The sequence below is a fragment of the Schistocerca piceifrons genome, chromosome X (assembly GCF_021461385.2).
Source record: "Schistocerca piceifrons isolate TAMUIC-IGC-003096 chromosome X, iqSchPice1.1, whole genome shotgun sequence".
Classification (NCBI taxonomy): Eukaryota; Metazoa; Arthropoda; class Insecta; order Orthoptera; family Acrididae; genus Schistocerca; species Schistocerca piceifrons.
The window spans coordinates 766,876,162-766,903,680 of NC_060149.1; the positions used below are offsets into that span (position 1 = coordinate 766,876,162).

Here is a 27,519-nt window from a genome sequence, read left to right on the forward strand (position 1 = left end):
GCGCCCGTGTGGATTACTTCACACTTTTCATGAGTTAGAGTCCATTTCTACTTTTGGTACTATGCAGATGTCTTGTCTAACTCATTCTGCTATTCGTTTTAATTTTCTGACGACATCACATGACGGCAGATGACAGCATCATCTGCAAACAATCTGAGAAAAATGCTCAGATTGTCTCCCAAATCGTTTACGTGGATCGAGAACAACAGAGTGCCTGTAACACTTCTTTGGCGAACACCAGATATTACTTCTGTTCTATTCAATGACTTTCCGTCAGCTATTACGAACTGTGACATTTCCGATAAGAAATCACGCATCTAGTCACAAAATTGACACGATCCACCATGGGCACACAATTCACTCAGAATTCGCTTGTAAGGAACTGTGTCAAAAGCCTTCGGGAATCTAAAAATACAGAATCAATTTGACGTCCCTTGTCGATAGCAATCATTACTTCGTGAGAATAAAGAGCTAGCTGTGTTTCACAAGAACGATATTTTCTGAATCCGTGTTGGCCGTTTGTAAATAAATCTTTTTCTTCGAGGTGATTTATAACCTTGGAGCACAATATATGTTTCAAAACCCTACTGCAAATCGACGTAAGTGATATGGGTCTGTAATTTAGCGGTTGACTCCTATTCTTGGGTATTGGTGTGACTTGTGCAACTTTTCAGTCTCTGAGTAGAGATCTTTCTACAAGCGAGCAGTTGTATATGATTGCTAAGTATGGAGCTATTGTATCAGCATATCCTGAAAGGTCCCTGACAGTTACACATTCCGCACTGGACTTTGTTTCATAGTCCTAGATTATTATTGTATTTCATTTGATCGAAGAGGTTTTTTTCGAACCTTTACAGAGTAAGAATATTTGAGAAAGGCATGCCCAAAATATTCGATCGACTCCTGGAGTTTAAAGGTAGTTTGTTGGCTGGAATTAAGATATAACTTGTGTCTAGATTTACATCTAGGAATGAGTGCAATACTTCCCCATTTGCATTTCTCGCTTTAATGTGACAAGGACGATATTTGGAATTGCAGTTTTACTGGTCATGTGAGTTTCAGTTATCGTTGCCTGTGCTGCGATGACTTGTTTAGAGCTAGTCTAAAAATGTTGGTTTGCTGCGGACAGTATTTTACATTCTATTTGGGATCCAGACACCGAACACATCCAATTTCATCGCTCGCAGTGTCAGAAGAAAATGAATTGCCAATCACCGAAACATTGTGCACAATCATTTTTAACCTGGCAGTAAATACTTAAATACATCTTTAAAACTGAGTAAGTATAGAAAGGAATAGTACGGCGTTTATAGGTGTCTGCACTAGACTATTTAACGGTGAAAGTAGCTAAAAATTTCGGCCAAATTTGGTTCCACTTCCCTTGACTGCTTTATCGTGTTATACCACACATACACTGCTTTATGTTCTGAGTGCTCACTAAGCATTGGCGTTTCGGTTGCTTCAGTTGCACATGAAAAAGGTTTGATGGAGATCGGCGTTGTGTGGGGAAACTCAAAGTCCTGTTACAAAATCCAGGCTTCCGCGTATTGAGAGGAAATCCTGCGCCGATAAAGAGCGTCTGAACTTAGTCACACGGCCCCAGTCGGCAGCAGCGCCCAGCATGAGGGGCTTCGTTCTCTTACTGGCTCTTCTCATACCAGGTAAAGCTCTTGATCAATTTATGCAAGTGAAAACATTAGTTTTAATCGCTGTCGACTTGCGAATACTCACTAAAATGTACCATTTCATGTGACTAATTTAAAAAACGGCAGGTCAGGGAACATCTGTGTTTTGTAAGAGCTTTGAAGTATTATTCAATATACAGTGACACACTGATTTGATGCTTCTACAAAGCAGGAAGTACTGATTAGCCACACGCAAACGAATGCACTAAGGGCACGGAAAACATTTCTCTGCGCACCAGTGACAGTGTTTATTAGGTCATAAGTGCATTTATTTTTAGGACGTAACTTCTTTTAAGTTGTTAACCTTTTCCAACCTTTTTCTGTGAGTGGATTTCAGCCCTGAAACACGATTGTGAGACATCTGTACAATATTCTTCTACGACTGCGATTTCCAGTCACAAATATCTTGAGACGTAAGAACGGATGGAAGTCAGAAGGTACCTTATCTGGCGGACAGGATAGATATTACTATAATTCGTATTTCAGATCACTGTTTCTCCACTGTCAAACCGCATTTGTGGGCATAAGCATTGTCGCGATGTCATCTTTTGTTCCTTTCTTTTTCAAGAACAGTATTTTCTCTCTTAATTTTTCGTCCAATTGGGCCAAAAAACGTACGTAGTATTCGTAATTTATTATTTTTTACAGTTTTTTCTGCCGTGCTATATCAAACCAACTGTTATACGACTTTCGCAAGACGGCATATTCACATTAAACGCTTACTGGGAAGAAACAATCGAATGCGTATGACACCAGTACAATTCAAAACGCAATCCATAAAATAATCTACATGGGATAAGTTGACACTGACTGACGGTTTGCTATTTGCGCATATATTTCCACAGTTGGTTTCCCTGCACAGTAGCACAATCACAAGGAAATTAATTTCCTAGCCGTTTCACAAACTGTATAATTAAAAAGTTGTTCTACTTGGATATCAAACCAACTGTGTACGTTTTAAATATGGTGTGTGTGTGTGTGTGTGTGTGTGTGTGTGTGTGTGTGTGTGTGTGTGTGTGTAATAGAAATGATCATGTATACGTGATGAATATAAATAAGACAAGGGTAATGCAACCTTAGAGCGTGAAGAATATATGTAAGTATGGTGTGACAAAGAAATACTGTATGGCCTCACTTATGAAACACGGTTAGAAAAATAATATAAAATAAAATGAAAAATAAATCATCAACCAGTAAGTTTCAGTTTACAATTTGTGGAGCAGGCCTGTATCAGACGACAGTTTCCCACGAGGCCAATTTTGGATGGCACTTCTCAGTTTGTGCCCACTCTGAGGAATAAGTGAGAGCACCAATTGTCAATCAGATCGGTCTGGATACTAGGGCTTCCCCTCCTTACTTCATCATGCACATTTATACGGACACATTTCAAGTCTCGACAACATTGTCTAGCTTTCCTTTCACTCTTTATTGTAGGCTCATAAATTAGGTATAACTTATAATGGATTTGAGCAGCTGTAGTTCCTCTGCCACAAAAAAATCTAATTACAGTAATCACTTGGCATCTGACTGGCGCAATATTTTCCGAAACCATTGTTGTCTGCTTTCACCCATATTGCAGTATCTACAGAATAAAAAAAATTAGTTGCATAGCTTCCTTAACAACCAACAGGTAATGATATATTTGTACAACTTTTTCTGAGCTTCCTACCTTTAAAGGTAAGAAATCTGCATTTAGTTTCCGAATGCGCTTCCTATATATATCTTCTTCGGATAACCAAGATTGCTCATTCCCTGAATATATGAATTCATTTTCTATCAGAGTATACCTTCGAATTCCGGGCGGGAAGGAGCGCCTCGTCCCCGGCACGAATCCGCCCGGTGGATTTGTGTCGAGGTCCGGTGAACCGGCCAGTCTGTGGATGGTTTTTAGGCGGTTTTCCATCTGTCTCGGCGAATGCAGGCTGGTGCCCCTTATTCCGCCTCAGCTACACTACGTCGGCGATTGCTGCGCAAACAAGTTCTCCACGTACGCGTGCACCACCATTACTCTACCACGCAAACATAGGGGTTACACTCGTCTGCTAAGAGACGTTCCCTAGGGGGTTCACCGGGGGCCGAACCGCACAATAACCCTGGGTTTGGTGCGGGGCGGCGGAGGGGTGAAGTGGACTGCGGTAGTCGTCGTGGGGTTGTGGACCACTGTGGCTGCGTCGGGGACGGAGCATCTCCGTCATTTCTAGGTCCCCAGTTAACAAAAAAAAAAATTGTTCAAGTGGCTCTGAGCACCATGGGACTTAACACCTGTGGTCATCAGTCCCCTAGAACTTAGAACTACTTAAACCTAACTAACCTAAGGACATCACACACATCCATGCCCGACGCAGGATTCGAACCTGCGACCGTAGCGGTCACGCGGTTCCAGACTGAAGCGCCTAGAACCGCACGGCCACAAAGACCGGCCCAGTTAACATACAATGCAATGCAATACAATACAATACAATACAATACAACACCTTCGAAATTGTCAAAGAAAATTCCGTGATTACATCCACCTTTCCATAACACAGCTGCCAAAAAACTTTTCTTTCTTTAATTGCTGCAGGGCATATTTTCTCATCTCTCATCAGAGGCAAACGTAATCGTCGACTCCCAGCTGGACAAGACATATGTGTCTCATAATTCACAGAGAAACATTCTGTTCTCTTCTACTTTTGATAACAACTGATTTAACCTGGAATCAATCCACATTGAGACAGAGGGAAACTGTTTAATTTGCGACACATGATAGCGCTGGAGGCCTGCACAGATGTTAGTAGAGTTATCACTAATGCCATTCCTTGCATCAAATTTTTTTCTGATATGAGGTGGGCTGTGGCAGAAACGCGTCAGTAGCGGCATGCATAACCCTTAAGAGCATTCTCAGTTACTAAAGGGACACGTTGCAGTTCACTGTTTGTCTATCATGACAAATTATGAGTCACAATTTCTGGTTTACCGTTATTACATTACATTTTAGGTGGCTACATTTAACAAATCTTCCCATTTGCCATTAACATTCTCTCCTCATTAATTATAACTAATTTTTTATTTTCACACCTGCGCATTCATAATGTAACTCCATTTTCAGTTTTTGCTACAAAACAAAAATGAACTTTACCGCCAAACTAAACTGTCTGACAAAACAAGTGAAGCCCTCAGAACAGAAGGAAGATTGGAAATGAAACTTCAGTAGTTTAGAGTGTATGTTGTTGTTGTTGTTGTTGTAGTCTTCAATCCTGCGACTGGTTTGATGCAGCTCTCTATGCTACCCTATCCTGTGCAAGCTTCTTCATCTCCCAGTACTTACTGCAACCTACATCCTTCTGAATCTGTTTAGTGTAATCATCTCTTGGTCCCCCTCAACGATTTTTACCCTCGACGCTGCCCTGCAATACTAAATTGGCGATCCCTTGATGCCTCAGAATATGCCCTACCAACCGATCCCTTCTTGTAGTCAAGTTGTGCCACAAACTCCTCTTCTCCCCAATTCCGTTCAATACCTCCTCATTTGTTATGTGATCTACCCATCTAATCTTCAGCATTCTTCTGTAGCACCACATTTCGAAAGCTTCTATTCTCTTCTTTTCCGAACTATTTATCGTCCATGTTTCACTTCCATACATGGCTACACTCCATACAAATACTTTCAGAAACGACTTCTTGACACTTAAATCTATACTCGATGTTAACAAATTTCTCTTCTTCAGAAATGCTTTCCTTGCCATTGCCAGTCTACATTTTATATCCTCTCTACTTCGACCATCATCAGTTATTTTGCTCCCCAAATAGCAAAACTCTTTTGCTACTTTAAGTGTCCCATTTCCTAATCTAATTCCCTTAGCATCACCCGACTTAATTCGACTACATTCCATTATCCTCGTTTTGCTTTTGTTGATGTTCATCTTATATCCTCCCTTCAAGACACTGTCCATTCCGTTCAACTGCTCTTCCAAGACCTTTGCTGTCTCTGACAGAATCACATTGTTATCGGCGAACCTTAAAGTTTTTATTTCTTCTCCATGGATTTTAATACCTACTTCAAATTTTTCTTTTGTTTCCTTTACTGCTTGCTCAGTATACCGATTGAATAACATCGGGGAGAGGATACAACCGTGTCTCACTCCCTTCCCAACCACTGCCTCCCTTTCATGCCCCTCGACTCTTACAACTGCCATCTGGTTTCTGTACAAATTGTAAATAGCCTTTCGCTCCCTGTATTTTACCGCTGCCACCTTCAGAATTTGAAAGAGTATTCCAGTCAACATTGTCAAAAGCTTTCTCTAAGTCTACAAATGCCAGAAACGTAGGTTTGCCTTTTCTTAATCTAGCTTCTAAGATAAGTCGTAGGGTCAGTATTGCCTCACGTGTTCCAATATTTCTGCGGAATCCAAACTGATCTTCCCCGAGGTCAGCGTCTACCAGTTTTTCCATTCATCTGTAAAGAATCTGCGCTAGTATTTTGCAGCCGTGACTTATCAAACTGATAGTTCGGTAATTTTCACATCTGTCAACACCTGCTTTCTTTGGGATAGGAGTTATTTTATTCTTCTTGAAGTCTGAGGGTATTTCGCCTGTCTCATACATTTTGCTCACCAGATGGTAGAGTTTTGTCAGGACTGGCTCTCCCAAGGGTGTCGGTAGTTCTAATGCAATGTTGTCTACTCCCGGGGCCTTGTTTCAACTTACGTCTTTCAGTGCTCTGTCAAACTCTTCACGCAGTATCATATCTCCCATTTCATCTTCATCTACATCCTCTTCCATTTCCATAATATTACCCTCAAGTACCTCGCCCTTTATATGATGTTATTTCGGGTATTACAAAATCTAGTCAAATGTACGAAGAACTGGACACTACGGATGCACTTATCAATACAATGTTGCACCGCGTCTGGCGTGAATGCATGCACTGTTTCGGTTGCGAAAGGTGTTAGAGAGCCATTATATGCTGCTAGGAGGAAAGCTGGACCTCAACTGCTGTAAACAGTCCTCGATATACTGGATACTGACACTGGTACGGATTTTACGTCCGTGCTGGTTCCACGTCTGTTCTATTGGGTAAGGATCTGGGCCTCATGTTGGCCAAAGGAGTACTTCAGTATCGTGCAGACAGCTCGGAGAGACAAGTTCCATATGAGAAAGTCTCCTGTCAAAAAATGACAACACGATACTGTCGCATCAGAGGTAAGATACGAGAACAAAAAAAATGGTTCAAATGGCTCTGAGCACTATGGGACTTAACAGCTATGGTCATCAGTCCCCTAGAACTTAGAACTACTTAAACGTAACTAACCTAAGGACATCACACAACACCCAGATACGAGAACGCAGAATATCCATTAGCTGCTGTGGTTCTATTCGATTTCCTTCAGTAATTACATGCTGTGACCTGAAATCATACCTGACATCTGTGCACACTGTGACACCAGGAGTGACATCGCTGTACCTTAGAAAAGCATTGGAATAATGAGATCTCTCCTAGGTCGCCGCCATACTCGCTGGCGATGGTCATCCGAGGTATAGTGCGCACACAATGCCATGGCCGCTAGATGCGCAGTTGGCTGGCGAAGTGTGGCAGTGGTGGGGGGTCGCTCAGAGCTCTGTTGGAGAAATGCTGAGCGCTTGAGGGGAAAGTGCCGATCCAAACTGAAGCCTACACTCACATTCTTCGTAAATATTAAGTGGGACCCCTACATGCCCACACTTGCTTGGTGACCATTCAAAAAGATCTACTGACACCTCTACTTTTGTTAGTATCTAAACAGAATTCCGCCTGGCTTGTTAGCCATTTGTAACTTTCAGAAAAGCACCATGAGTGGCGAATTTTGAATAAAACCTACTCATTTCTCTGGTTGCCATGTCAAAATTTGCTTCTTTTGCCAAAACACAGCGGAGATTACACTGTCTCACCTCACTAATATGTTGAGACACAACTACGAGAGAATTCTGCAACAGTGGTTTATTAAGTTTGTTTAAGTGAGGAACTGAGGAAAAGTGAAGTCAGCAGCTTCTGAAAAAGCACATCCTCGGTACAAAAAAACGTGTAATGACTGCACATACATTCCATAACCCACATCATTTCTCACTTAATCAGCTATCGACAGCCCTTAAAAAATTACATTCTTTGACCGAAAAAGCCTTTAGCTATTGGAATAATACGGTAGTTTTACACAATAACGATATGGTAAAATATTCTCCTCTTTGCGTGCAATCATTTGCCAAAATCTCATTTCGATGTACAAAACAGTTTATGACATATGAGGAATGTTGTGGATATTTCGCTCTGGCTTTATCGATGGCGCAGCGCGTTCGCCAATGAGTGTGTTACATCAGATCAATTTTCTCGAGATTGGTGTCTGGCAGACCTCTAACCAAGTCTAAAAAAAAATTTAATATGTTAGCTACATTTAGTATGCAACAACATATTATGTAATATTCACCAAATGCAAAAGCATAGCGATCTCTGCTTTTTATTGGACACTTTTCCGAATTTCGCGCAGTGTCTTACTTTCACGTGAACATTACAATAACTATGATCGTTAACGAAATGATGAGCAAATCATTATGAACGTGACATATAAAGCTGTATGTAAAGAGAAACGAAATTATTGTACTGAATAGTTTCTGTAAAATCGTTTGAGAAAGATTGCAGCGTGCGCGCCTCGATTTTGTCATCGCTGACCGGCCGAAAGGTGGGGAATACTTATCGGTCTCCCCTTCTGAACAAACGAATGAACTCTCCTAGCATTTTGGACGAAACCTGGTCACTGCACATCGACCACCGTATCCTCCGCGAGCTGTAGTGCAGAATTACGATTCTTCGCTGAACACAATGTGACGCCATTCGTCAGCAGTCCGTGCTTCCTGGTCGTGGCACCACTCCAAACGTAACCATATGGTTTGTGGTGTTAACGGCAGCCGATATTTGGGAAGTTAATTCTCTAGCCCGGTTACTGCAAATCTCTGAGCTATGGTGGGTGATGACAGAGAATGTTACAGGGGGTCCATTATTTGCACTTGGATAGCAGGTGCTGATGTGAAGGGGTTACGATGTGCTCTGTGCACCGTACGGCGATCCTCTCTGTGTTCGATCGGGACCTTGACGATGAGTCTGCCTGCCATGAACTCCAACATCGAACCACTGACTCACCCAAATGCTTCACAAATCTGCGTACTGCACGATTCGGTCAGCCACCCAAATGGAAACCCACAATGGGGTCCCTTTCAAGCTATCAGGTGGTGATAACGCTGACTCACACAAGCACGCAACATCTCAGTGTCCTTCACAGTAATCACTCATCATCTGATGCTATTCGCGCTCCTTATATGACCTACCAGGAGAATAATATTAATGCACTGTGTTGGCTGTTCTACGTCTCACAGAGAATTGCGTCTCCAATCCTTCACATACCTGCCGATGCTGTGTACGTGTACGGAATGCCATTGACCTATAATCTTTTTTTTTCTGGACGTTTCACTTTTTTTGATACGCAGTGTATATAGTGAGAAACCTCTCTTCTTGAAAGATCGGTTCTACACTGAAGATTCCTAGGAATACAAGTAATGAACTTATTTCATTGCACAATGGAAACACTATCAGCTCTGACATAGTAACGAATCTCATTTAATTACCAGGGCACAAACTGAGTAAAACAATCGCTTTACGAAAGACTGCTGTGTTGCACGAAAGAGACACTTGGCGCATGTTTGTTAAAAAATGCGCGAACTTCAAAGACGGAGAGCAAATGCAGCTGGCAAGCATTTCTGCAGGAAAGCTTCCTGGCACTCGCTTAACCAATTACTTGCCTGTCACTCAAAGCCCTTGGCACAGCTCCAACACGTGCTGCACGTTCATCTCTCTATGCTTCCGTTTACTTCGGCCACTACTGTCGACGAATGGCCATCCCTTTCTCCTTTCTGAAGCGTTTAGCGTAGATCCGTGTACAAAGACGCCGCCAGTAACGTTCTGAGAGATTCTAAGTACGTAATACCGACGGTGTTGATGAATGACGTCTTAAAACACAGGAATGGGCCCTTTGGACGGCCTGTCGAAGAAGAAGGTGTATCATTAAGATGAACAGTCTTGCCTTCTTGAAAGCTGGTCTAGTAAATCATGTACAAGGACAGCGTGGTTTTTTATGGTTACGGAGTCATACGAGGGCTTCCTGACAAGACGCAACCTGTAATCTTTGACAGTTTGTAAACATGAGACTTTTCTGTGATATGTAACATACAGGTGGAGAGGCTTCAGTGGCTGTCTAGCCCAGTCCGTTACGAAGGCTGAGTACTTAATTACTAAATACTCAATGTTTATAATCAGTTATTAATACAGAGAACTGAATTACATATCCAATGATACCACTCACGGGCGGACTGTATAATTAATTTACAAGCTACAAAACATAATTAGCAAGTCTGTATTATAAAGACCTAAGTCTAAACAAGGCCCCAGTAGTAGACAACATTCCATTAGAACTACTGACAGCCTTGGGAGAGCCAGGCCTAACAAAACTCTATCATCTAGTGAGCAAGATGTATGAGACAGATGAAATACCCTCAGACTTCAAGAAGAATATAATAATTCCAATCCCAAAGAAAGCAGGTGTTTACAGATGTGAAAATTACCGAACTATCAGTTTAATAAGCCATGGCTGCAAAATACTAACAAGAATTCTTTACAGGCGAATGGAAAAACTGATAGAAGCCGCCCTCGAGGAAGATCAGTTTGGATTCAGTAGAAATGTTGGAACACGTGAGGCAATACTGACCCTACGACTTACCTTAGAAGCCAGATTAAGGGAAGGCAAACCTACATTTCTAGCATTTGTAGACTTAGAGAAAGCTTTTGACAATGTTGACTGGAATACTCTCTTTCAAATGGCAGTGGTAAAACACAGGGAGGGAAAGGCTATTCACAATTTGTACAGAAACCAGATGGCAGTTTTAATAGTCATGGGGCATGAAAGGAAAGCAGTGGTTGGGAAGGGAGTGAGACAGGGTTGTAGCCTCTCCCTGATGTTATTCAATCTGTATATTGAGCAAGCAGTAAAGGAAACAAAAGAAAAATTTGGAGTTGGAATTAAAATCCATGGAGAAGAAATAAAAACTTTGAGGTTCGCCGATGACATTGTAATTCTGTCAGAGACAGCAAAGGAACTGGAAGAGCATCTGAACGGAATGGACAGTGTCTTGAAAAGAGGATATAAGATAAACATCAACACAGCAAAACGAGGGTAATGGAATGTAGTCGAATTAAATCGGGTGATGCTGCGGGAATTGGATTAGGAATTGAGACACTTAAAGTAGTAAATGAGTTTTGCTATTTGGGAAGCAAAATAACTGATGATGGTCGAAGTAGAGAGGATATAAAATGTAGACTGGCAATGGCAAGGAAAGCGTTTCTGAAGAAGAGAAATTTTTAACATCAAGTATAGATTTAAGTGTCAGGAAGTCGTTTCTGAAAGTATTTGTATGGAGTGTAGCCATGTATGGAAGTGAAATGTGGACGATAAATAGTTTGGACAAGAAGAGAATAGAAGCTTTCTAAATGTGGTGCTACAGAAGAATGCTGAAGATTAGATGGGTAGAACACATAACTAATGAGGAGGTATTGAACAGAATTGGGGAGAAGAGGAGCTTGTGGCACAACTTGACTAGAAGAAGGGACCGCTTGGTAGGACATGTTCTGAGGCATCAAGGGATCACAAATTTAGAATTGGAGGGCAGCGTGGAGGGTAAAAATCGTTGAGGGAGACCAAGAGATGAATACACTAAGCAGATTCAGAAGGATGTAGGTTGCAGTAGGTACTGGGAGATGAAGAACCTTGCACAGGATAGGGTAGCATAGAGAGCTGCATCAAACCAGTCTCTGGACTGAAGACCACAACAACATGTTATGAACTACCCTGAGCCTTCTTGACGTAACGATGCATTGCCTAGCACAGGAGCATCGGATCGCGAAGGTAGATTAATTTTAATGTAAAGTGTTCAATTTATTTAAGAAAGCTACAAGATACTGTAAATCCGTAGAAGACGGGATTATTGCATTTAAATCTTGGCCCAATGCACGCCAGTTCGGAAGACGACGTTTTTCGCGCTGGAATCGCTCTTCAGGAACAATCACAGTGCCCAACCTCGCACCGAGGTGTTGCCGAGAACCACCGCCCAGAAAGTCATAGAAACGGTCAACGCTGCACCTCGCCTGGAATAACAAGACTTCCATAATACTTCGCGGCTTCTTTACACGCTGATTCATATCAATGTTTCGTATATCGCATGTGCAAGCCGAACGAAAATCGTTTTTTAGTGTTTTATAGCGTGCCAAGGTTAGTCTTGCAAGAGACTATGACTTTCTGCAAGGAGAATTGATTGTACGCATTCTTTAGTTCATAATGGTCAATCATTCGACCACTATCACTCATGACAAAGTCATACAAGGACTCGAGCCTGGATCAAAGACTTTCGCGGGCTATGTTTTTCCAGCTGAGACAGATTTTTGTGAAAGATCAGTAGAGGTCCTCTTCACTCACAAATACCTATGATGTATAGGCACACTCCAATGAAAACTGCACATATCAATTCGAAGTACGACAGTGATTCATTAAGCTAAGAGACGGAAACATTAACATTCATATATGGAAAGCATTTTCGAATGTCTTTATGTAGGTACCCACGACATCGTTTTGAAACAGTGCGTTGGTCGTTGTTTCAGCATAAATACTATCCATCAACAACTTGTATTAAACACTAATAATTACATTGTTACGCAGTTCGAAGACGCAGCACACGAGAATCGGATCCAGTGCATCATATTATCTGCATTGTAATGTCTGTTCATGACACAGTGATTTATGACATAATTCAGACGTATATCCGAGAAGGTAGTGGAAACCGAGACCTCCATTTTAAGAAACAGTAATGCACTATCTATTACGTTATAGTTAAATATCACGGAGTTCAGTATATGGGGTAAATGCACACCCACAGTGTCAGCTGGCAACCTGTCTTCATCCAAGTGATGCGGAAGTGAGAGGGAAATGCGAAGAATCTTCTGAAGCTAAGTCTGGGGTAAACTTCTCACTCATAAATCTGTTAGCGTGCAGAGAAATTACAGCGAGAAAGTTTTCTGGGAGTACGGGAATAACTTTGAGGAACAGAATGAAGTAAGTAAATTTTTCGGCCCATGGCGGAGGTGACATGTGTCTCAACAAAGTTTCGACCATTTCAAATATAATCTGATTAGGGCGCCTTTCTGTAATTATGGACGTGTCTTTGGTCTACTGCTTCACGCATTAAACAAAACAGCAATGTAGTTAGTGGGTTTCAGCAGGTGGTTCATCAAGAAACTTGTTCGGAAACGTTATGGATAGCGTATGGTGCCATGAGAAAGGATTTATAGCTTTTTATTACCTTGGAAAAGATAACACATTATGCGGGCAGACGATGGTAGAATGTTTTTAGCTGGTTTAATATGTTCCTTAGAGTGTCCAGTTTTACGATTCATTCATATGAAGTGTTCATAAATGTTAAGATATGTTAAAACCGCAATTTATTGCGTAGGGGCCTGGCGCATCCGAGCGCTCGAATGGAACCGCTGTAATACTCGGATAGTATCACAGAGGGCGTAAGTATAAAGTAAAATACTATTCTCAACAAGATTTCTCTTCGTCACATGATTCGTTGGCGGTAAACAGTCTGAAAGGACGTGCTTGTCTCGCAACTTGTGGCTTACATGAAGTAAAACGTGAGTGCTTGCGAATGAGAAATAAAACGTGAGTGCTTGCGAATGAGAAATAAAACGTGAGTGCTTGAAAATGACAAACAAACGTATTTATAAGGACAGAAAAAATTCGTAAATTGATCTCAATCGTGCGAAACGCGCTTCGATTGGTAAGCAGAAGCCAGTTAATCGCTATAATTTCATCAAAATGAGAGAGTTACGTCATTGGCGAAAAAAAGACCAACTGTACCGGTTTGCTGTGCCGGTTTGAATATTAAAAAAACACAAGTTGAAACTTTAAATGGTTGTTTATTCAAAACATCGTTTTTCAAGTTGGCAGGAGCTATACTTCATGAAATATACGTGCAATTACATTATAACGTTTTGTAGTTTATGAGTCTGCGTTTCTTCTTTGTAGTACGGAGGATTGTTGCGATATATTTTAATTTCGATTTTTGGTGCACGGTTTTGTAACGACTTTGTTGTTAAAAACCATTTTTAAAATATCTCTACATATCACTTTAGACAATATCATCAGTTTCAAAGAAGTTTTTGTAATTTTGTTCGAAGTTGAAAATTGTGGTGTTGAGAGCTCCCACGTACCGCCCACGCACTCTGTGAAGGCCTTTCATCGCTGTCGTGTAATGTCCTCTGGGTATAAGATTTTTACTTAAAAAATACATAATACATTCTTAAGGGTGTACAATAAAGGTCTAAAGTCAGGAATATCGGTTCAAGAATCTAGCGTCATCCTGGTCTATTCCCCGCAGTGGCGAAAACCACGCATGCCTCCTTGACCAACTGGACGAACAAAATACTCGAAAAGAGGTCTGAACTTTAAACGAAAAATACTTTTCTATCGGGGCAATACACCTATTTACAAATTTCGTTTGCCGATGGAAAAACATGAAAAAATGGAGTTTAATTATTGGAATATCCAGCCTATTCACCAGATCTGGTCTCAACCTACTTCAGCACTGAAAGAAATTGGGGACTGGAAACAGTTCTGGGTCGTCTGAAGAGTTGACGAAAGCTGTGGATGGGCGTTTTGTGGCTCATGTATGGAAGAAAGGTAGATACAGCTCACTGACCTAAAAGGAGAAAACGTCCACAAACGTGTTCATGTTTAGCTAAAAAATGAATGTTTCGTAGATGGATAAAATCTACAAGTCGCACCTGTGAAGAATATTCGAAAATAGCACTGTGCACATGCTATTGTAACATGGTAGGTGTACGAGAGTTGATGGCATTACGTTGTGCAGGAGATGTGGCGCGAGCGACCGCCGAGCCGGAGGTGCTGACGTGCTTCCACTGCGGCGACGAGGCGCAGGACGGGGAGCCGCCTTGCAACACGCAGCCGCCTCAGGTGGCCACCTGCCCTGAGGCCAACTACTGCCTCAAGATACTCTTCCAAAACGGTAACTGTCAGTTCTACCTCATCTTCCTAAATTATTTCTGTCTTTAGTTTTATGTGGCATTAGGCCACCTAGCCAGATCATTACACTACTGGCCATTAAAGTTGTTACACCAAGACGAAACGCAGATAATAAACGGGTATCATTGGACAAATATACTAGAACTTACATGTGATTACATTTTCACGCAGTTTGGGTGCATAGATCCTGAGAAATCAGTACCCAGAACAACACCCTCTGGCCGTGGTAACGGCCTTGATACGTTTGGACAGTCAAACAGATATTGGATGGCGCGTACAGGTACAGCTGTCAATGCAGCTTCAAAACGATACCAACAGTTCATCAAGAGTAGTGACTGGCATGTTGTGACGAGCCAGCTGCTCGGCTACCATTGACCAGACGTTTTCAATTGGTGAGAGATCTGGAGAATGTGCTGGCCAGGGCAGCAGGCAAAGATTTTCTGTATCCAGAAAGGTTCGTGCAGGACCTGCAACATGCGGTCGTGCATTATCGTGCTGAAATGTAGGGTTTCGCAGGGATCGAATGAACGGTAGAGCCACGGGTCGTAAAACATCTGAAATGTTACGTCCACTGTTCAAAGTGCCGTCAATGCGAACAAGAGGTGACCGAGACGTGTAATCAATGGCACCCCATACCATCACGCCGGGTGACACCCCAGTGTGGCGGTGACGAATACACGGTTCCAATGTACGTTCACCGCGATGTCACCGAACACGGATGCGACCATCATGATGCTGTAAACAGAACCTGGATTCATCCGAAAAAATGACGTTTTGCCATTCGTGCACCCAGGTTCGTCGTTGAGTACACCATCGTAGGCGCTCCTGTCTGTGATGCAGCGTCACGGGTAATCACAGCCACGGTCTCCGAGCTGATAGTCCATGCTGCTGAAAACGTCGCCGAACTGTTCGTGCAGATGGTTGTAGTCTTGCAAACGTCCCCATCTGTTGACTCAGGGATCGAGACATGGCTGCACGATCCGTTACAGCCATGCGGATAAGATGCCTGTCATCTCGACTGCTAGTGATACGAGGCCGTAGGGATTCAGCACAACGTTCCGTATTACCCTCTTGAACCCACCGATTCCATATTCTGTTAACAGTCATTGGATCTCGACCAACGCGAGCAGAAGTGTCGTGATACGATAAACCGCAATCGCGATAGGCTACAATCCGTCCTTTATCAAAGTCGGAAGCGTGATGGAACGCATTTCTCCTCCTTACACGAGGCATCACAACAACGTTTCACCAGGCAACGCCGGTCAGCTGCTGTTTGTGTATGAGAAATCGGTTGGAAACTTTCCTCATGTCAGCACGTTGTAGGTGTCGCCACTGGTGGCAACCTTGTGTGAATGCTCTGAAAATCCATTCATTGGCGTATCACAACATCTTCTTTCTGTCGGTTAAATTTCGCGTCTGTAGCACATCATCTTCGTGGTGTAGCAATTTTAATAGCCAGTAGTGTAGTTTTTTAGGTCCGGGTCACCTCTTACCTACGCATCCGACATCAATAAGAACATAGGACAAACGTTACAAGCAGGAGAAGCCACTGTAATGCCGTGAAACACCGCCTCTAGCCATTATAATGGCCTTAATTAGATAGCATCGAGCTATCAAGTTGCTGGGGTGTTGACTAGTACGTTTCTCCAGCTGTTACAAATAGCCGCGCAGAGTGGCCGCACGGCCTAGGGCGACCAGTCACGGACTGCGTGGTCCTTCCGCCGGAGATCAGAGTCCTCCGTCGAGCATGAGTGTGTTTGTTGTTCTTAGCGCAGGCGCGAGAGACCGTACAGATGACAAACTTAGATGCAGCACCTACATGTACGCCATAGTGTGGAGGATGAAAACCGAGACAGAAGACAGACAGAAATGCATTAGTCTAAACATAACGTACAGGTAAAAAATGGTTCAAATGGCTCTGACCACTATGGGACTTAACATCTATGGTCATCAGTCCCCTAGAACTTAGAACTACTTAAACCTAACTAACCTAAGGACAGCGCACAACACCCAGTCATCACGAGGCAGAGAAAATCCCTGACCCCGCCGGGAATCGGACCCGGGAACCCGGGCGTGGGAAGCCAGAACGCTACCGCACGACCACGAGCTGCGGACAATGTACAGATATCACAATATATTACATATAACTAAAGCTCAACATGAATAGATGTAAACAGTGTCGGCGCATCGTCGCAATTACCACAAGTAAACACGGCACTTTAATCATGTCAATAGCGTAATTATCTTAGTAACAGCTTTAGTAGTTAGCATAGTAATTATAGATTAGCATAGATCTCCTTGATTAAAGGTAAGCAAAGGATTGAAGACTGAGGATCAATGACCTGGCGACTAATTCCAAGGTTTTCAACCTCAGTTCCCCAGGGTGGAGGGACTATAAACTTCTTCCTTTCCTATCTTCTTTCCTCTTCTTCATTCTAAACTATATTTTAGTATTTCTTTTCCAAAATTAAATTTCTTGTAAATTTTTGTTAAACGGTTTGGTAAAGCTGCCATAAAGAAAAGAAAAGAAAAAAGAAAGACAAATAGCAAACAAAGATAACCAAGTAAAAGAAAACAACCCACGATCAACTATGACCCGCCTCCACGTGGCGGGGCATGAGCAAATGTGCGATCGGATGCGGGAACTGGTGTGGAGGTTCAGTCACATCAGCGCCCATATACCGATCGCAGCGGCCAAGTGGTCAATAAAAACCCACCTTAAGCAATTAGGTGGTGGGTCATAAAATCAGGGCGACAAGTGAAAAAAAAGTGTTCTTAGCGAAAGTTATTTTAAGTTAGTTTAAGTAGCGTGTAAGTCCAGGGGCCGATGCCCTCAGAAGTTTGGTCCTTTAGGAATTCACACTCATTTTTACAAATAAGCCCAGACATTTTGTGCGGGATTAAGACTAAAAGATTCGGTAAGCAGCCGAGGTACGAAAGGGCGCTAGAGTTTTCGCCAAATAAGGAACGTATGCGTGTAGCTCTAGAACATGGCTGGTCTTATCTTGAAAGTCGAGAGAGTGTACAGCACAATCATCATCGCTATTGTTGAAATAACTATCCTGCTTCATATTCACAGTAACGTCAATGAGTGACAACAGTCACGGATTGATAAAGCCCCCGAAACATTACGCAACCACCTTCGGCGTGAACTAGGCCCACCACACCTTGAGGGTTGAACGCCTCATTCGGCTGTCGCCGCATTCGCCGCCTTGCATAATTTTTAAAACAGGCAAAATAGCGATTCGTCGGACCACATTACACAACTTCAGGCAGGTGAAGTCCAATCATTAAAACTTCTCGAGTGATCAGCATAGTGGTGGCGTCTTCTTGCCACAACGTTTCGGTAAGATCCGTGCCCATCATCTACGGCTGAAGATCACTTCGAAAGTGCACTAGCCATTGAATATCACCTGAGTAAAAAATCCGTCCGGGACATTTCAGGCCCTATGAAGCCGACCTAGTCGCCTGTCGATTGGTTGGTTCATTTGGGAAAAGGGACCAAACAGCGTGGTCACCGGTCCCATCGTATTAGGGAAGGATGGGGAAGGAAGTCGGCCGTGCCCTTGCAAAGGACCTATCCCGGCATTTGCCTGAAGCGATTTAGGGAAATCACGGAAAACCTAAATCTGAATCTCGGGACGCGGGTTTGAACCGTCGTCCTCCAGAATGCGAGCCCGGTATGCTAACCACTGCGCCACCTCGCTCGGTAGTCGATTCTTGGTCATATGATTGTGAAATGCGAAGTAACAACCGCAGCTAACAGAGACCAGGCACACCTCATGCACTGACGCACAGGGACCGCGGAGAATTGCGTAGGGTGGCTGCAAAACATCGCACGATATCAGCGAAAGTAATAATTCGTGAGTTCCAAAGAGATATCAGCTGTCCAGCTTATATAATAACTGTGCTAGGGAGTTAAAAATAACGGGGTGCAATGGTCGAGCAGCCACACATTTCTACAGGGTGGTTCACTGATCGTGGCTGGGCCAAATATATCACGAAATAAGTGTCAAACGAAAAAACTACGAAGAACGAAACTCGTCTAGCTTGAAGGGAGAAACCAGATGGCGCTTTGGTTACCCGCTAGATGGCGCTGACATAGGTCAAACGGATATCAACTGCGTTTTTTAAATAAGAACCTCCATTTTTTATTACATATTCATGTAGTACGTAAAGAAATATGAATGTTTTAGTTGGACCACTTTTTCGCTTTGTGATAGATGGAAACGTCAAATGGTTCAAATGGCTCTAAGCACTATGCGACTTAACTTCTGAGGTCATCAGTCGCCTAGAACTTAGAACTAATTAAATCTAACTAACCTAAGGACATCACACACGTCCATGCCCGAGGCAGGATTCGAACCTGCGACCGTAGCGGTCCCTCGGTTCCAGACTGTAGCGCCCAGAACCGCACGGCCACTCCGGCCGCCAATGGAAACGTCGAAGTACGTGGTATCACGTAACATTCCGTCAGTGCGGACGGTATTTGCTTCGTGATACATTACCCGTGTTAAAATGGACCGTTTACCAATTACCGGAAAGGTCGATATCGTGTTTATGTATGGCTATTGTGATCAAAATGCCCAACGGGCGTGTGCTATGTATGCTGCTCGGTATCCTGGACGACATCATCGAAGTGTCCGTCCGTTCGCCTGATAGTTACGTTATTTAAAGAAACAGGAAGTGTTGAGCCACATGTGAAACGTCACCCACGACCTGCAACAAATGATAATGCCCAAGTAGGTGTTTTAGCTGGTGTCGCGGCTAATCTGCACATCAGTAGCAGACAAATTGCTTGAGAATCGTAGATTGATACAACAACATCGATTGCACCCGTACCATATTTCTATGCACCAGGAATTGCATGGCGACGACTTTGAACGTCGTGTACAGTTCTGCCACTGGGCACAAGAGAAATTACGGAACGATGACATTTTTTGCACGCGTTCCATTTAGCGACAAAGCGTCATTCACCAACAGCGGTAACGTAAACCGGCATAATATGCACTACTGGGCAACGGAAAATCCACGATGGCTGCGACAAGTGGAACATGAGCGATCTTGGCGGGTTAATGTATGGTGCGGCATTATGGGAGGAAGGATAACTGGCCCCCATTTTACCGATGGCAATCTAAATGGTGCAATGTATGCTGATTTCCTACGTAATGTTCTACCGATGTTACTACAAGATGTTTTACTGTATGACAGAATGGCGATGTACTTCCAACATGATGGATGTCCGGCACATAGCTGCGGTTGAAGCGGTACTGAATAGCATATTTCATGACAGGTGGATTGGCCACCGAAGCACCATACCATGGCCCGCACGTTCACCGAATCTGACGTCCACGTATTTCTTTCTGTGGGGAAAGGCCTGACAACATGCGTCAGGGCATTGTCAATGCATTACGGAAGGCGAACTCTTCGCTGTTGAGAGGAATGTCGTTACACGTATTGCCAAATGCATTGAGGTTGACGGACATCATTTTGAGCATTTATTTCATTAATGTGGTATTTACAGGAAATCACGCTGTAACAGCATGCGTTCTCTGAAATGATAAGTTCACAACGGTACATGTATCACATTGGAACAACCGAAATAAAATGTTCAAACGTACCTACGTTCTGTATTTTAATTTAATTAAAAAAACCTACTTGTTACCAACTGTTCGTCTAAAATTGTGAGCCATATGTTTGTGAGTATTACAGCGCCATCTGTCACAAAGCGAAAAAAGTGGTCCAACTAAAACGTTCATATCTTTACGTACTACACGAGTATGTAATAACGCAGTTGATATTCGTTTGACCTATGGCATCGCCATCTAGAGGGCCAACCATAGCGCCATTTGGTTTCCCCCTTCAAGCTAGACAAGTTTCGTTCTTTGTAGTTTTTTCGTTTGTTGCGTATTTCGCGAGATATTTGGCCCGGTCACGATCAGTGGACCACCCTGTATAGACATAGCTAAGCGGCGCTGGACATGATGTGAAGAGCGGTGGCACTGGACAGTGGATGACTCGAAAGAGTGACGAATCACTCTGTACCCTGTGACAATCCGATGGAACGTTGGGTTTAACGAATGACTGTGAAAGGTTGCCTGCCATAATGCGTATTGCCAACACAGCGTGTGCAGCGCACGATAGCCGCGCGGTCTTAGGCGTCTTGTCACGGTCCGCGCGGCTCGCCCCGTCGGAGGTTCGAGTCCTCCCTCGGGCATGGGTGTGTGTGTCCTCCTTAGCGTAAGTTAAAGTTAGATTAAGTAGTGTGTAAGCTTAGAGACCGATGACCTCAGCAGTTTGGTCCCATAAGACCTTACCACGAATTTCCAACACACGATGTTTCCCCTTATTGCACTTAACAAAACGATAATTGCGGAAAGTAGTAAATATCTTCTACAACAATTTGTACTGCGTACAGGAGCACTATGGTGACGATGATTGAATCAGCATGACAACGCACCCTGTCATACATATACATCTACATGGATACTCTTCAAATCACATTTAAGTGCCTGGCAGAGGGTTCATCGAACCACCTTCACAATTCTCTATTATTCCCATCTCGTAAAGCGCGCGGAAAGAATGAACACTTATATCTTCCCATACGAGCTCTGATTTCCCTTATTTTATCTTGGTGATCGTTGCTCCCTATGTAAGTCGGTGTCAACAAAATATTTTCGCATTCGGAGGAGAAAGTTGGTGATTGGAATTTCGTGAGAAGATTCCGTCGCAACGAAAAACGCCTTTCTTTTAATGATGTCCATCCCAAGTCCTGTATCATTTCTGTGACACTCTCTCCCATATTTCGCGATAATACAAAACGTTTTGCCTTTCTTTGAACTTTTTCGATGTACTCCGTCAGTCCTATCTGGTAAGGATCCCACACCGCTCAGCAGTATTCTAAAAGAGGAGGGACAAGCGTAGTGTAGGCAGTCTCCTTAGCAGGTCTATTACATTTTCTAAGTGTCCGCCAATAAAACGCATTCTTTGGTTAGCCTTCCCCACAGCATTTTCTGTGTGTTGCTTCCAGTTTAAGTTGTTCGTAATTTTAATACCTAGGTATTATGTTGAATTTACGGCTTTTAGAATAGACTGATTTATCGTATAACCGAAGTTTAACGAGTTCCTTTTAGCACTCATGTGGATGACGTCACACTTTTCCTTATTGAGGGTCAACTGCCACTTTTCGCGCCATTCAGATATTTCTTCTAAATCGTTTTGAAGTTTGTTTTGATCTTCTGATGACTTTATTAGTCGACAAACGATAGCGTCATCTGCAAACAACCGAAGACAGCTACTCAGATTGTCTCCCAAATCGTTTATATAGATAAGGAACAGCAAAGGGCCTATAACACTATCTTGGGGAACGCGAGAAATCACTTCTGTTTTACTCGATGACTTTCCGTCAATTACTTCCAACTGTGACCTCTCTGACAGGAAATCACAGATCCAGTCGCATAACTGAGACGATATTCCATAAGCACGCAATTTCACTACGAGCCGGTTTTGTGGTACAGTGTCAAAAGCCTTCCAGAAATCCAGATTCACTACGAGCCGCTTGTGTGGTACAGTGTCAAAAGCCTTCCGGAAATCCAGAAATACGGATCCATCTGAAATCCATTCTCAATAGCAGTCAGGACTTCATGTGAATAAAGAGCTAGTTGTGTTTCACAGGAACTATGTTTTATAAACCCATGTTGACTATGCTTCAATATACCGATTTCTTCGAGGTAATTCATTATGTTCGAACACAATATATGTTCTAAAATCCTGCTGCACATCGACGTTAACGATATAGGCCTGTAATTTAGTGGATTACTCCCACTACCTTTCTTGAATATTGGTGTGACCTGCGCAACTTTCCAGTCTTTGGGTACGGATCTTTCGTCGAGCGAACGGTTGTATGTGATTGTTAAGTGTGGATCTAATGCATCAGCATACTCCGAAAGGAACCTAATTGGTATACAGTCTGGACCAGAAGACGTGCTTTTATTAAGTCACTGAAGTTGCTTCACTACTCCTAGGATATTTACTTCTAGGTTACTCATGTTGGCAGAATCTGTGAGGCAACGGCTGTGGACAACAACATTCCTGAAATGGACTGGCCCACCCATAGCCTGGACGTGAATCCAGTGGAAGACCACTGGCATGAGTTAGAGCATGACCTTCGCTCCAGACCCCAGCGTCCTGCATGACTACCTTTTCTGGTTTCGGCTTTTGAAGAAGAATGGGTTGCCACTCCTCCCCAGGCCTTTAGACACCTATCTGATTGTGTCCCCAGCGGAGTTCGAGCAGATAGTAAGGCGACGGTGGACACATCCTATATTAATCTCCACCAAAAGGTGTCCGAATAGTTTTGATCAAATGATGCATATGATGCTGTCATTGTCCGACAGCAATAGTATTGGAGAGAAGAATTGTGCAAGCAGGTTGTCGCTGGCTCAGGTGGACGTGCTATTTTCGGCAGGGTCCGTCCAGCGCGGCTGCGCGCCACGGGCGACGGCGTGGGGGCGTCGCGTGCGGGTCGGCTGCGTGGAGCCCGTGCGCGATGACACCAGCGTGCTGCGATACTGCGCCTGCGACACGCACCTCTGCAACGGAGCGCCGCCACAGCCGACCGACAACTTGCTGCTGCTGTTTTTGTTATTCTGCGCCTGTCTGCTGTTCTTCACGGGCGGACAATAACCAGCCGCGTGCAGTACCCTCCGTGTCTAATTACTGTGTAGCGGTTAACACCTCTGCTTGCAAACTTGACTCCAAGATTTCGAAGCCCATAAGGTAACTGAAAACCAGACTTTACCTACTGAAATGCTATCGGCGCCATCGTCTAATAACAACTTTCTACAAGTACTGGGTGTCTCAGTGCTTATGTCATCACCAGAAATTTTTCTACATAAATGACAACTTTCAGGGTAGGTGGTGTTAGGAGTATGAAAATTTTCCGCGCTAATACGCAATTGTTGCGTGAATTACCTTAGAAATCTGAACATTTGAGCCCGTCCACGGAAGGTCGACCGATGAGCATTTAGCTCGATACTGACTGAAATGGCTTTTCGCTGCAGCGTACGTCTACATGGAAACGTGACTTTGTGCCAAGCTCCTTAAGTTGTCAGCATCACAGCCCCGCTGGACTCTGCCGCAGGTTTACAGTGCGCCAGTATATTATCCCCCGCCTGGTACAACAGTGTTCATGTGGTTATGTTGGATTCCCACTGAGGGGATCGGATTTATATCAGGAGAACTTCGGACAACACAACACCACGGTCTTCTAACATATCGAAATTGCTCGTATTATAAACAACATTAGACACAACTAAGACGAACTCTGTTTTTTCTAAATACGAAAGCCTCACAAACGCCCTAATCGTTATAGATCAACATTCTCTCTCTTTTTCTCTTTTTTACACACACACACACACACACACACACACACACACAGATGAAACGCCAGAGAACTTTTATGCAAGACAGGAAATGAAGAGGATTTGATAAAAATCCTGACCCAGGTTTTATGATGACGAGGTCAGTGCCACTTAAAAACTATCGGTGGTGTTGAATGAACTAATGGAGGGAGAAAATGACAGCATGGGGTCTGCAATACGACCCTCTTTGTAACTATTGAAAGACGCACTGCATGGTACATTTATTGTGGCGCTATATATATCGAATAGAGAGTGTTTTCTCTAGTGCAGTGTTGTCAGAGATAATTTATGTGATAGTGCTGAAGTAAAGGATGTTACATAATGTTTCCTCAGGATAAGTATTTTTGTTATGTGAATTAAATGCATTCTTTTCTCATGTTGAACGAATAAATAAAAAATTTAATCTGTCATACTATCCTCTCATGGCTGTCGAAAATTTGTTTTCAGACAGATTTTTGTCTTTTCCTGGATGCAAAAGTGTTCCGCTACAGCAGATTTATCAAACTACTCCCGCTTTGCAGTTACCTTATGCTCCTGATTTTGTTAATGCAGCATTCTCGATGTTGTACCGACGCACATCTGACCAAAACTACAATGTAGTTGCTACTTTATCCACGTGACTGTTACAAACCGTAAACATCCCTCTGTCTCATTTCTATATTACAGGGATAAATCGTTTATCTAATGTGTTTTTTAGACAGTCAGTCATGTGGATTGTGCAGACGGCTAATATGTTACTACAGAGTCTTCGTGATCGTCGTAATGTACTTCTTACGTCAGAGGACCCCTACTCTTTCTTCATTAAGGCGTTCTTGAGACATTCCACTTCACTTCTCTTCCACTCTGGTTCATGCCTCTAAGCAGATGTACGGTGCAAGTCACTTCAGTCAGCGACTCTCAGTGTGCAACTATCCGGTATCAAGGGACTATTCCCTTGAAAATGTCCTCCACAGACGGAGATACAAAGCTGAAATATTCAAATGTGTTCATTTGCCTACGACATGATAGCTCGGAAAATTTAATCAAGTTCTGTCTCTATTTTTAATGTTAGCCTTTTGTCCGGACTGAAGAACGTCGTAGTAACAACCTTTCTTCTAATGAAGGTGTTATACAGACTCCTTTGCTACATTTTTCTGCTTAACACAGTATTGTATTGCATGTTAACCGGGGGCCTAGAAACGACAGAGAGGCTCCGTCCCCGTCGCAGCCGCAGTGGTCCACAACCCCACGACGACTACCGCACTCCACTTCACCCCTCCGCCGCCCCACACCGAACCACTCTTTCAGGGATATTGTGCGGTTCGGCCCCTGGTGGAATCCCCCCCCCCCCCTTCCAGGGAACGTCTCACACCATACGAGTGTAGCCCCTACGTGTGCGTGGTAGAGTAATGGTGGTGTACGCGTATTGGAGAACTTGTTTGCGCAGTAATCGCCGACATAGTGTAGCTGAGGCGGAATAAGGGGAACCAGCCCGCATGCGCCGAGGCAGATGGAAAACCGCCTAAAAACCATCCACAGACTGGCCGGCTCACCGGACCTCGACACAAATCCGCCGGGTGGATTCGTGAGGGGGGCGAGGCGCTCCTTCCCAATCCGAAAAGCCGTGTGTTAGACCGCACGGCTAACCGGGCGAGCTAGCACAGTATTACTATACACTCCTTCAGTGCCTCAGTATTTGATACTAACAGACCTACGTTTGTTGAAGAAAGCTCTGTGCGTTTGCAGCAGAGTGAATTTAATGTCTTCCGGATTCAAACATCGGCAATTTTTTCTTTTAAGATAGCAGTACGGTTTCACTTCTGGTATCGGGTCTCTTCGAATTTTGATTCTTAAAAAATCTGTATTTGATTTCCTACTCTCGTGCTTTTATTCATCTACTGGTATTTTCTTTTAATACCGTTACTAACGCTTGGACACACAAATTAAACTATATTCACTGCAAGCCTCACTGTTGCTTTACACACTTCAGAGCACATCTCTCCGAATTTTCCACTTTCGCTACTCCCACTTCATTTTAGTATAAATAAATTAGCGGTTCCCCTCCCCCCTTCTCTCTCTCTCTCTCTCTCTCTCTCTCTCTCTCTCTCTGGCCCCCTCTTTTACTTTCTTCTAAGTATTCGGAATATCTTACTACCCTAGAAGTTTATATTTATTAATATCATAAGAAAATATCTTAAAATGAAGGCTGCTGTGAAACTGAGGAGAAAATCACATGATTCCCTTGCAGCCATCGAACGCAAAAGTGCACAAAGAACAGAAAACAAACTGTAGACAATTGTATGTTCTCAAACTGTAAAATGATAATATAAGTACTCTAATACGTTTTGTGTGTCAAATCCTTTCAGGAAACACGTTCATTCTGTATTCTTCCTGAACAATGATTCACTCGTGTGTGTGTGTGTGTGTGTGTGTGTGTGTGTGTGTGTGTGTGTGTGTGTGTAGTAGATAGCAGTCACTTTCTCAATGCGTTAAAGTTTGACCTTTAATAATTACATATGTCACATTTTAAATGTGTGTCAGTGTATAGAATGTGAGCCACGGATGCCTCATTTTATCTAAAATGTGATCGATGTCTGTGTAAAATACTGTAATAAAACGTAAACTATAAATAAATTTTTTTTTGTGTAGGTCAGAGTATCATTTAGTGCAATACAGTTCGTAACCTATCTGTGCATTTTCAATATTCTGTCAACAAGCAAATTTCTGCTTCAACCCTATTCAATCTATGTAATCATTTTATTTCATATCCTATGTTCTTTCCCCAGATGATCTCTAGTCTAACTCCAGTGTTAACTCATGAACACCGTATTCAAACGCATATTTTAGTGAAGAAGAGAACTCTGCGTTACACATTCCGAGTGTGCTGCTGATAATAGTTTATGTCTGGAATATTAAAGCTTGACTGTATATTTCTTCGGTTTTCTCACAACACCACGTCGTTACTGATTATTTCCTTATCTGCGACAACTGTGGAAAATACTAATCTGAGGCTACTAAACCTCTTCAGTTGACTAGAAGCGAAACAATGCAGTATTACTGACACTTTACATTTTCAATGAATGTGGCGTGATAAAATTTCAAGAATGGCAACTTTACGCCTGCCTTCCGATTTGCTAATTACAGGACCGCAACGTAGGCAGCGGACTATCTAGATGCTTTGATGGCGGAGCCTGATTGATTGTAGGCCACATCTGGTTAAATGACCGCGAAGCCGTACATCTCGTCATGCCAATTATTGTTAACTATGTTTTTTCCTTAAAA

At 43.1% G+C, this 27,519-nt stretch overlaps 2 protein-coding genes across 3 annotated transcripts in view; one reads left to right on the plus strand and one right to left on the minus strand.

The window, feature by feature from the left end:
* LOC124721299 (excitatory amino acid transporter 1) overlaps positions 1–27,519 on the minus strand; it is a 700,822-nt gene that overhangs the window by 56,812 nt on the left and 616,491 nt on the right. The gene's annotated exons all lie outside the window — the stretch shown is intronic.
* Positions 1,614–25,528, plus strand: LOC124721300. Its single transcript, XM_047246209.1, has 3 exons — positions 1,614–1,661; positions 14,664–14,819; positions 23,304–25,528. Exons 1-3 carry the CDS (start codon positions 1,622–1,624, stop codon positions 23,519–23,521), a joined length of 414 nt encoding a protein of 137 aa, XP_047102165.1. The 5' UTR covers positions 1,614–1,621; the 3' UTR covers positions 23,522–25,528.

What these genes read in the sequence shown, in the direction of transcription:
- LOC124721300 (XM_047246209.1), top strand. Translation starts at nt 1,622, where the DNA reads ATGAGGGGCTTCGTTCTCTTACTGGCTCTTCTCATACCAG. An exon ending in ACTGGCTCTTCTCATACCAG is followed by an intron (nt 1,662 to 14,663) that starts GTAAAGCTCTTG and finishes TACGTTGTGCAG; the next exon opens with GAGATGTGGCGCGAGCGACC. An exon ending in CAAGATACTCTTCCAAAACG is followed by an intron (nt 14,820 to 23,303) that starts GTAACTGTCAGT and finishes TATTTTCGGCAG; the next exon opens with GGTCCGTCCAGCGCGGCTGC.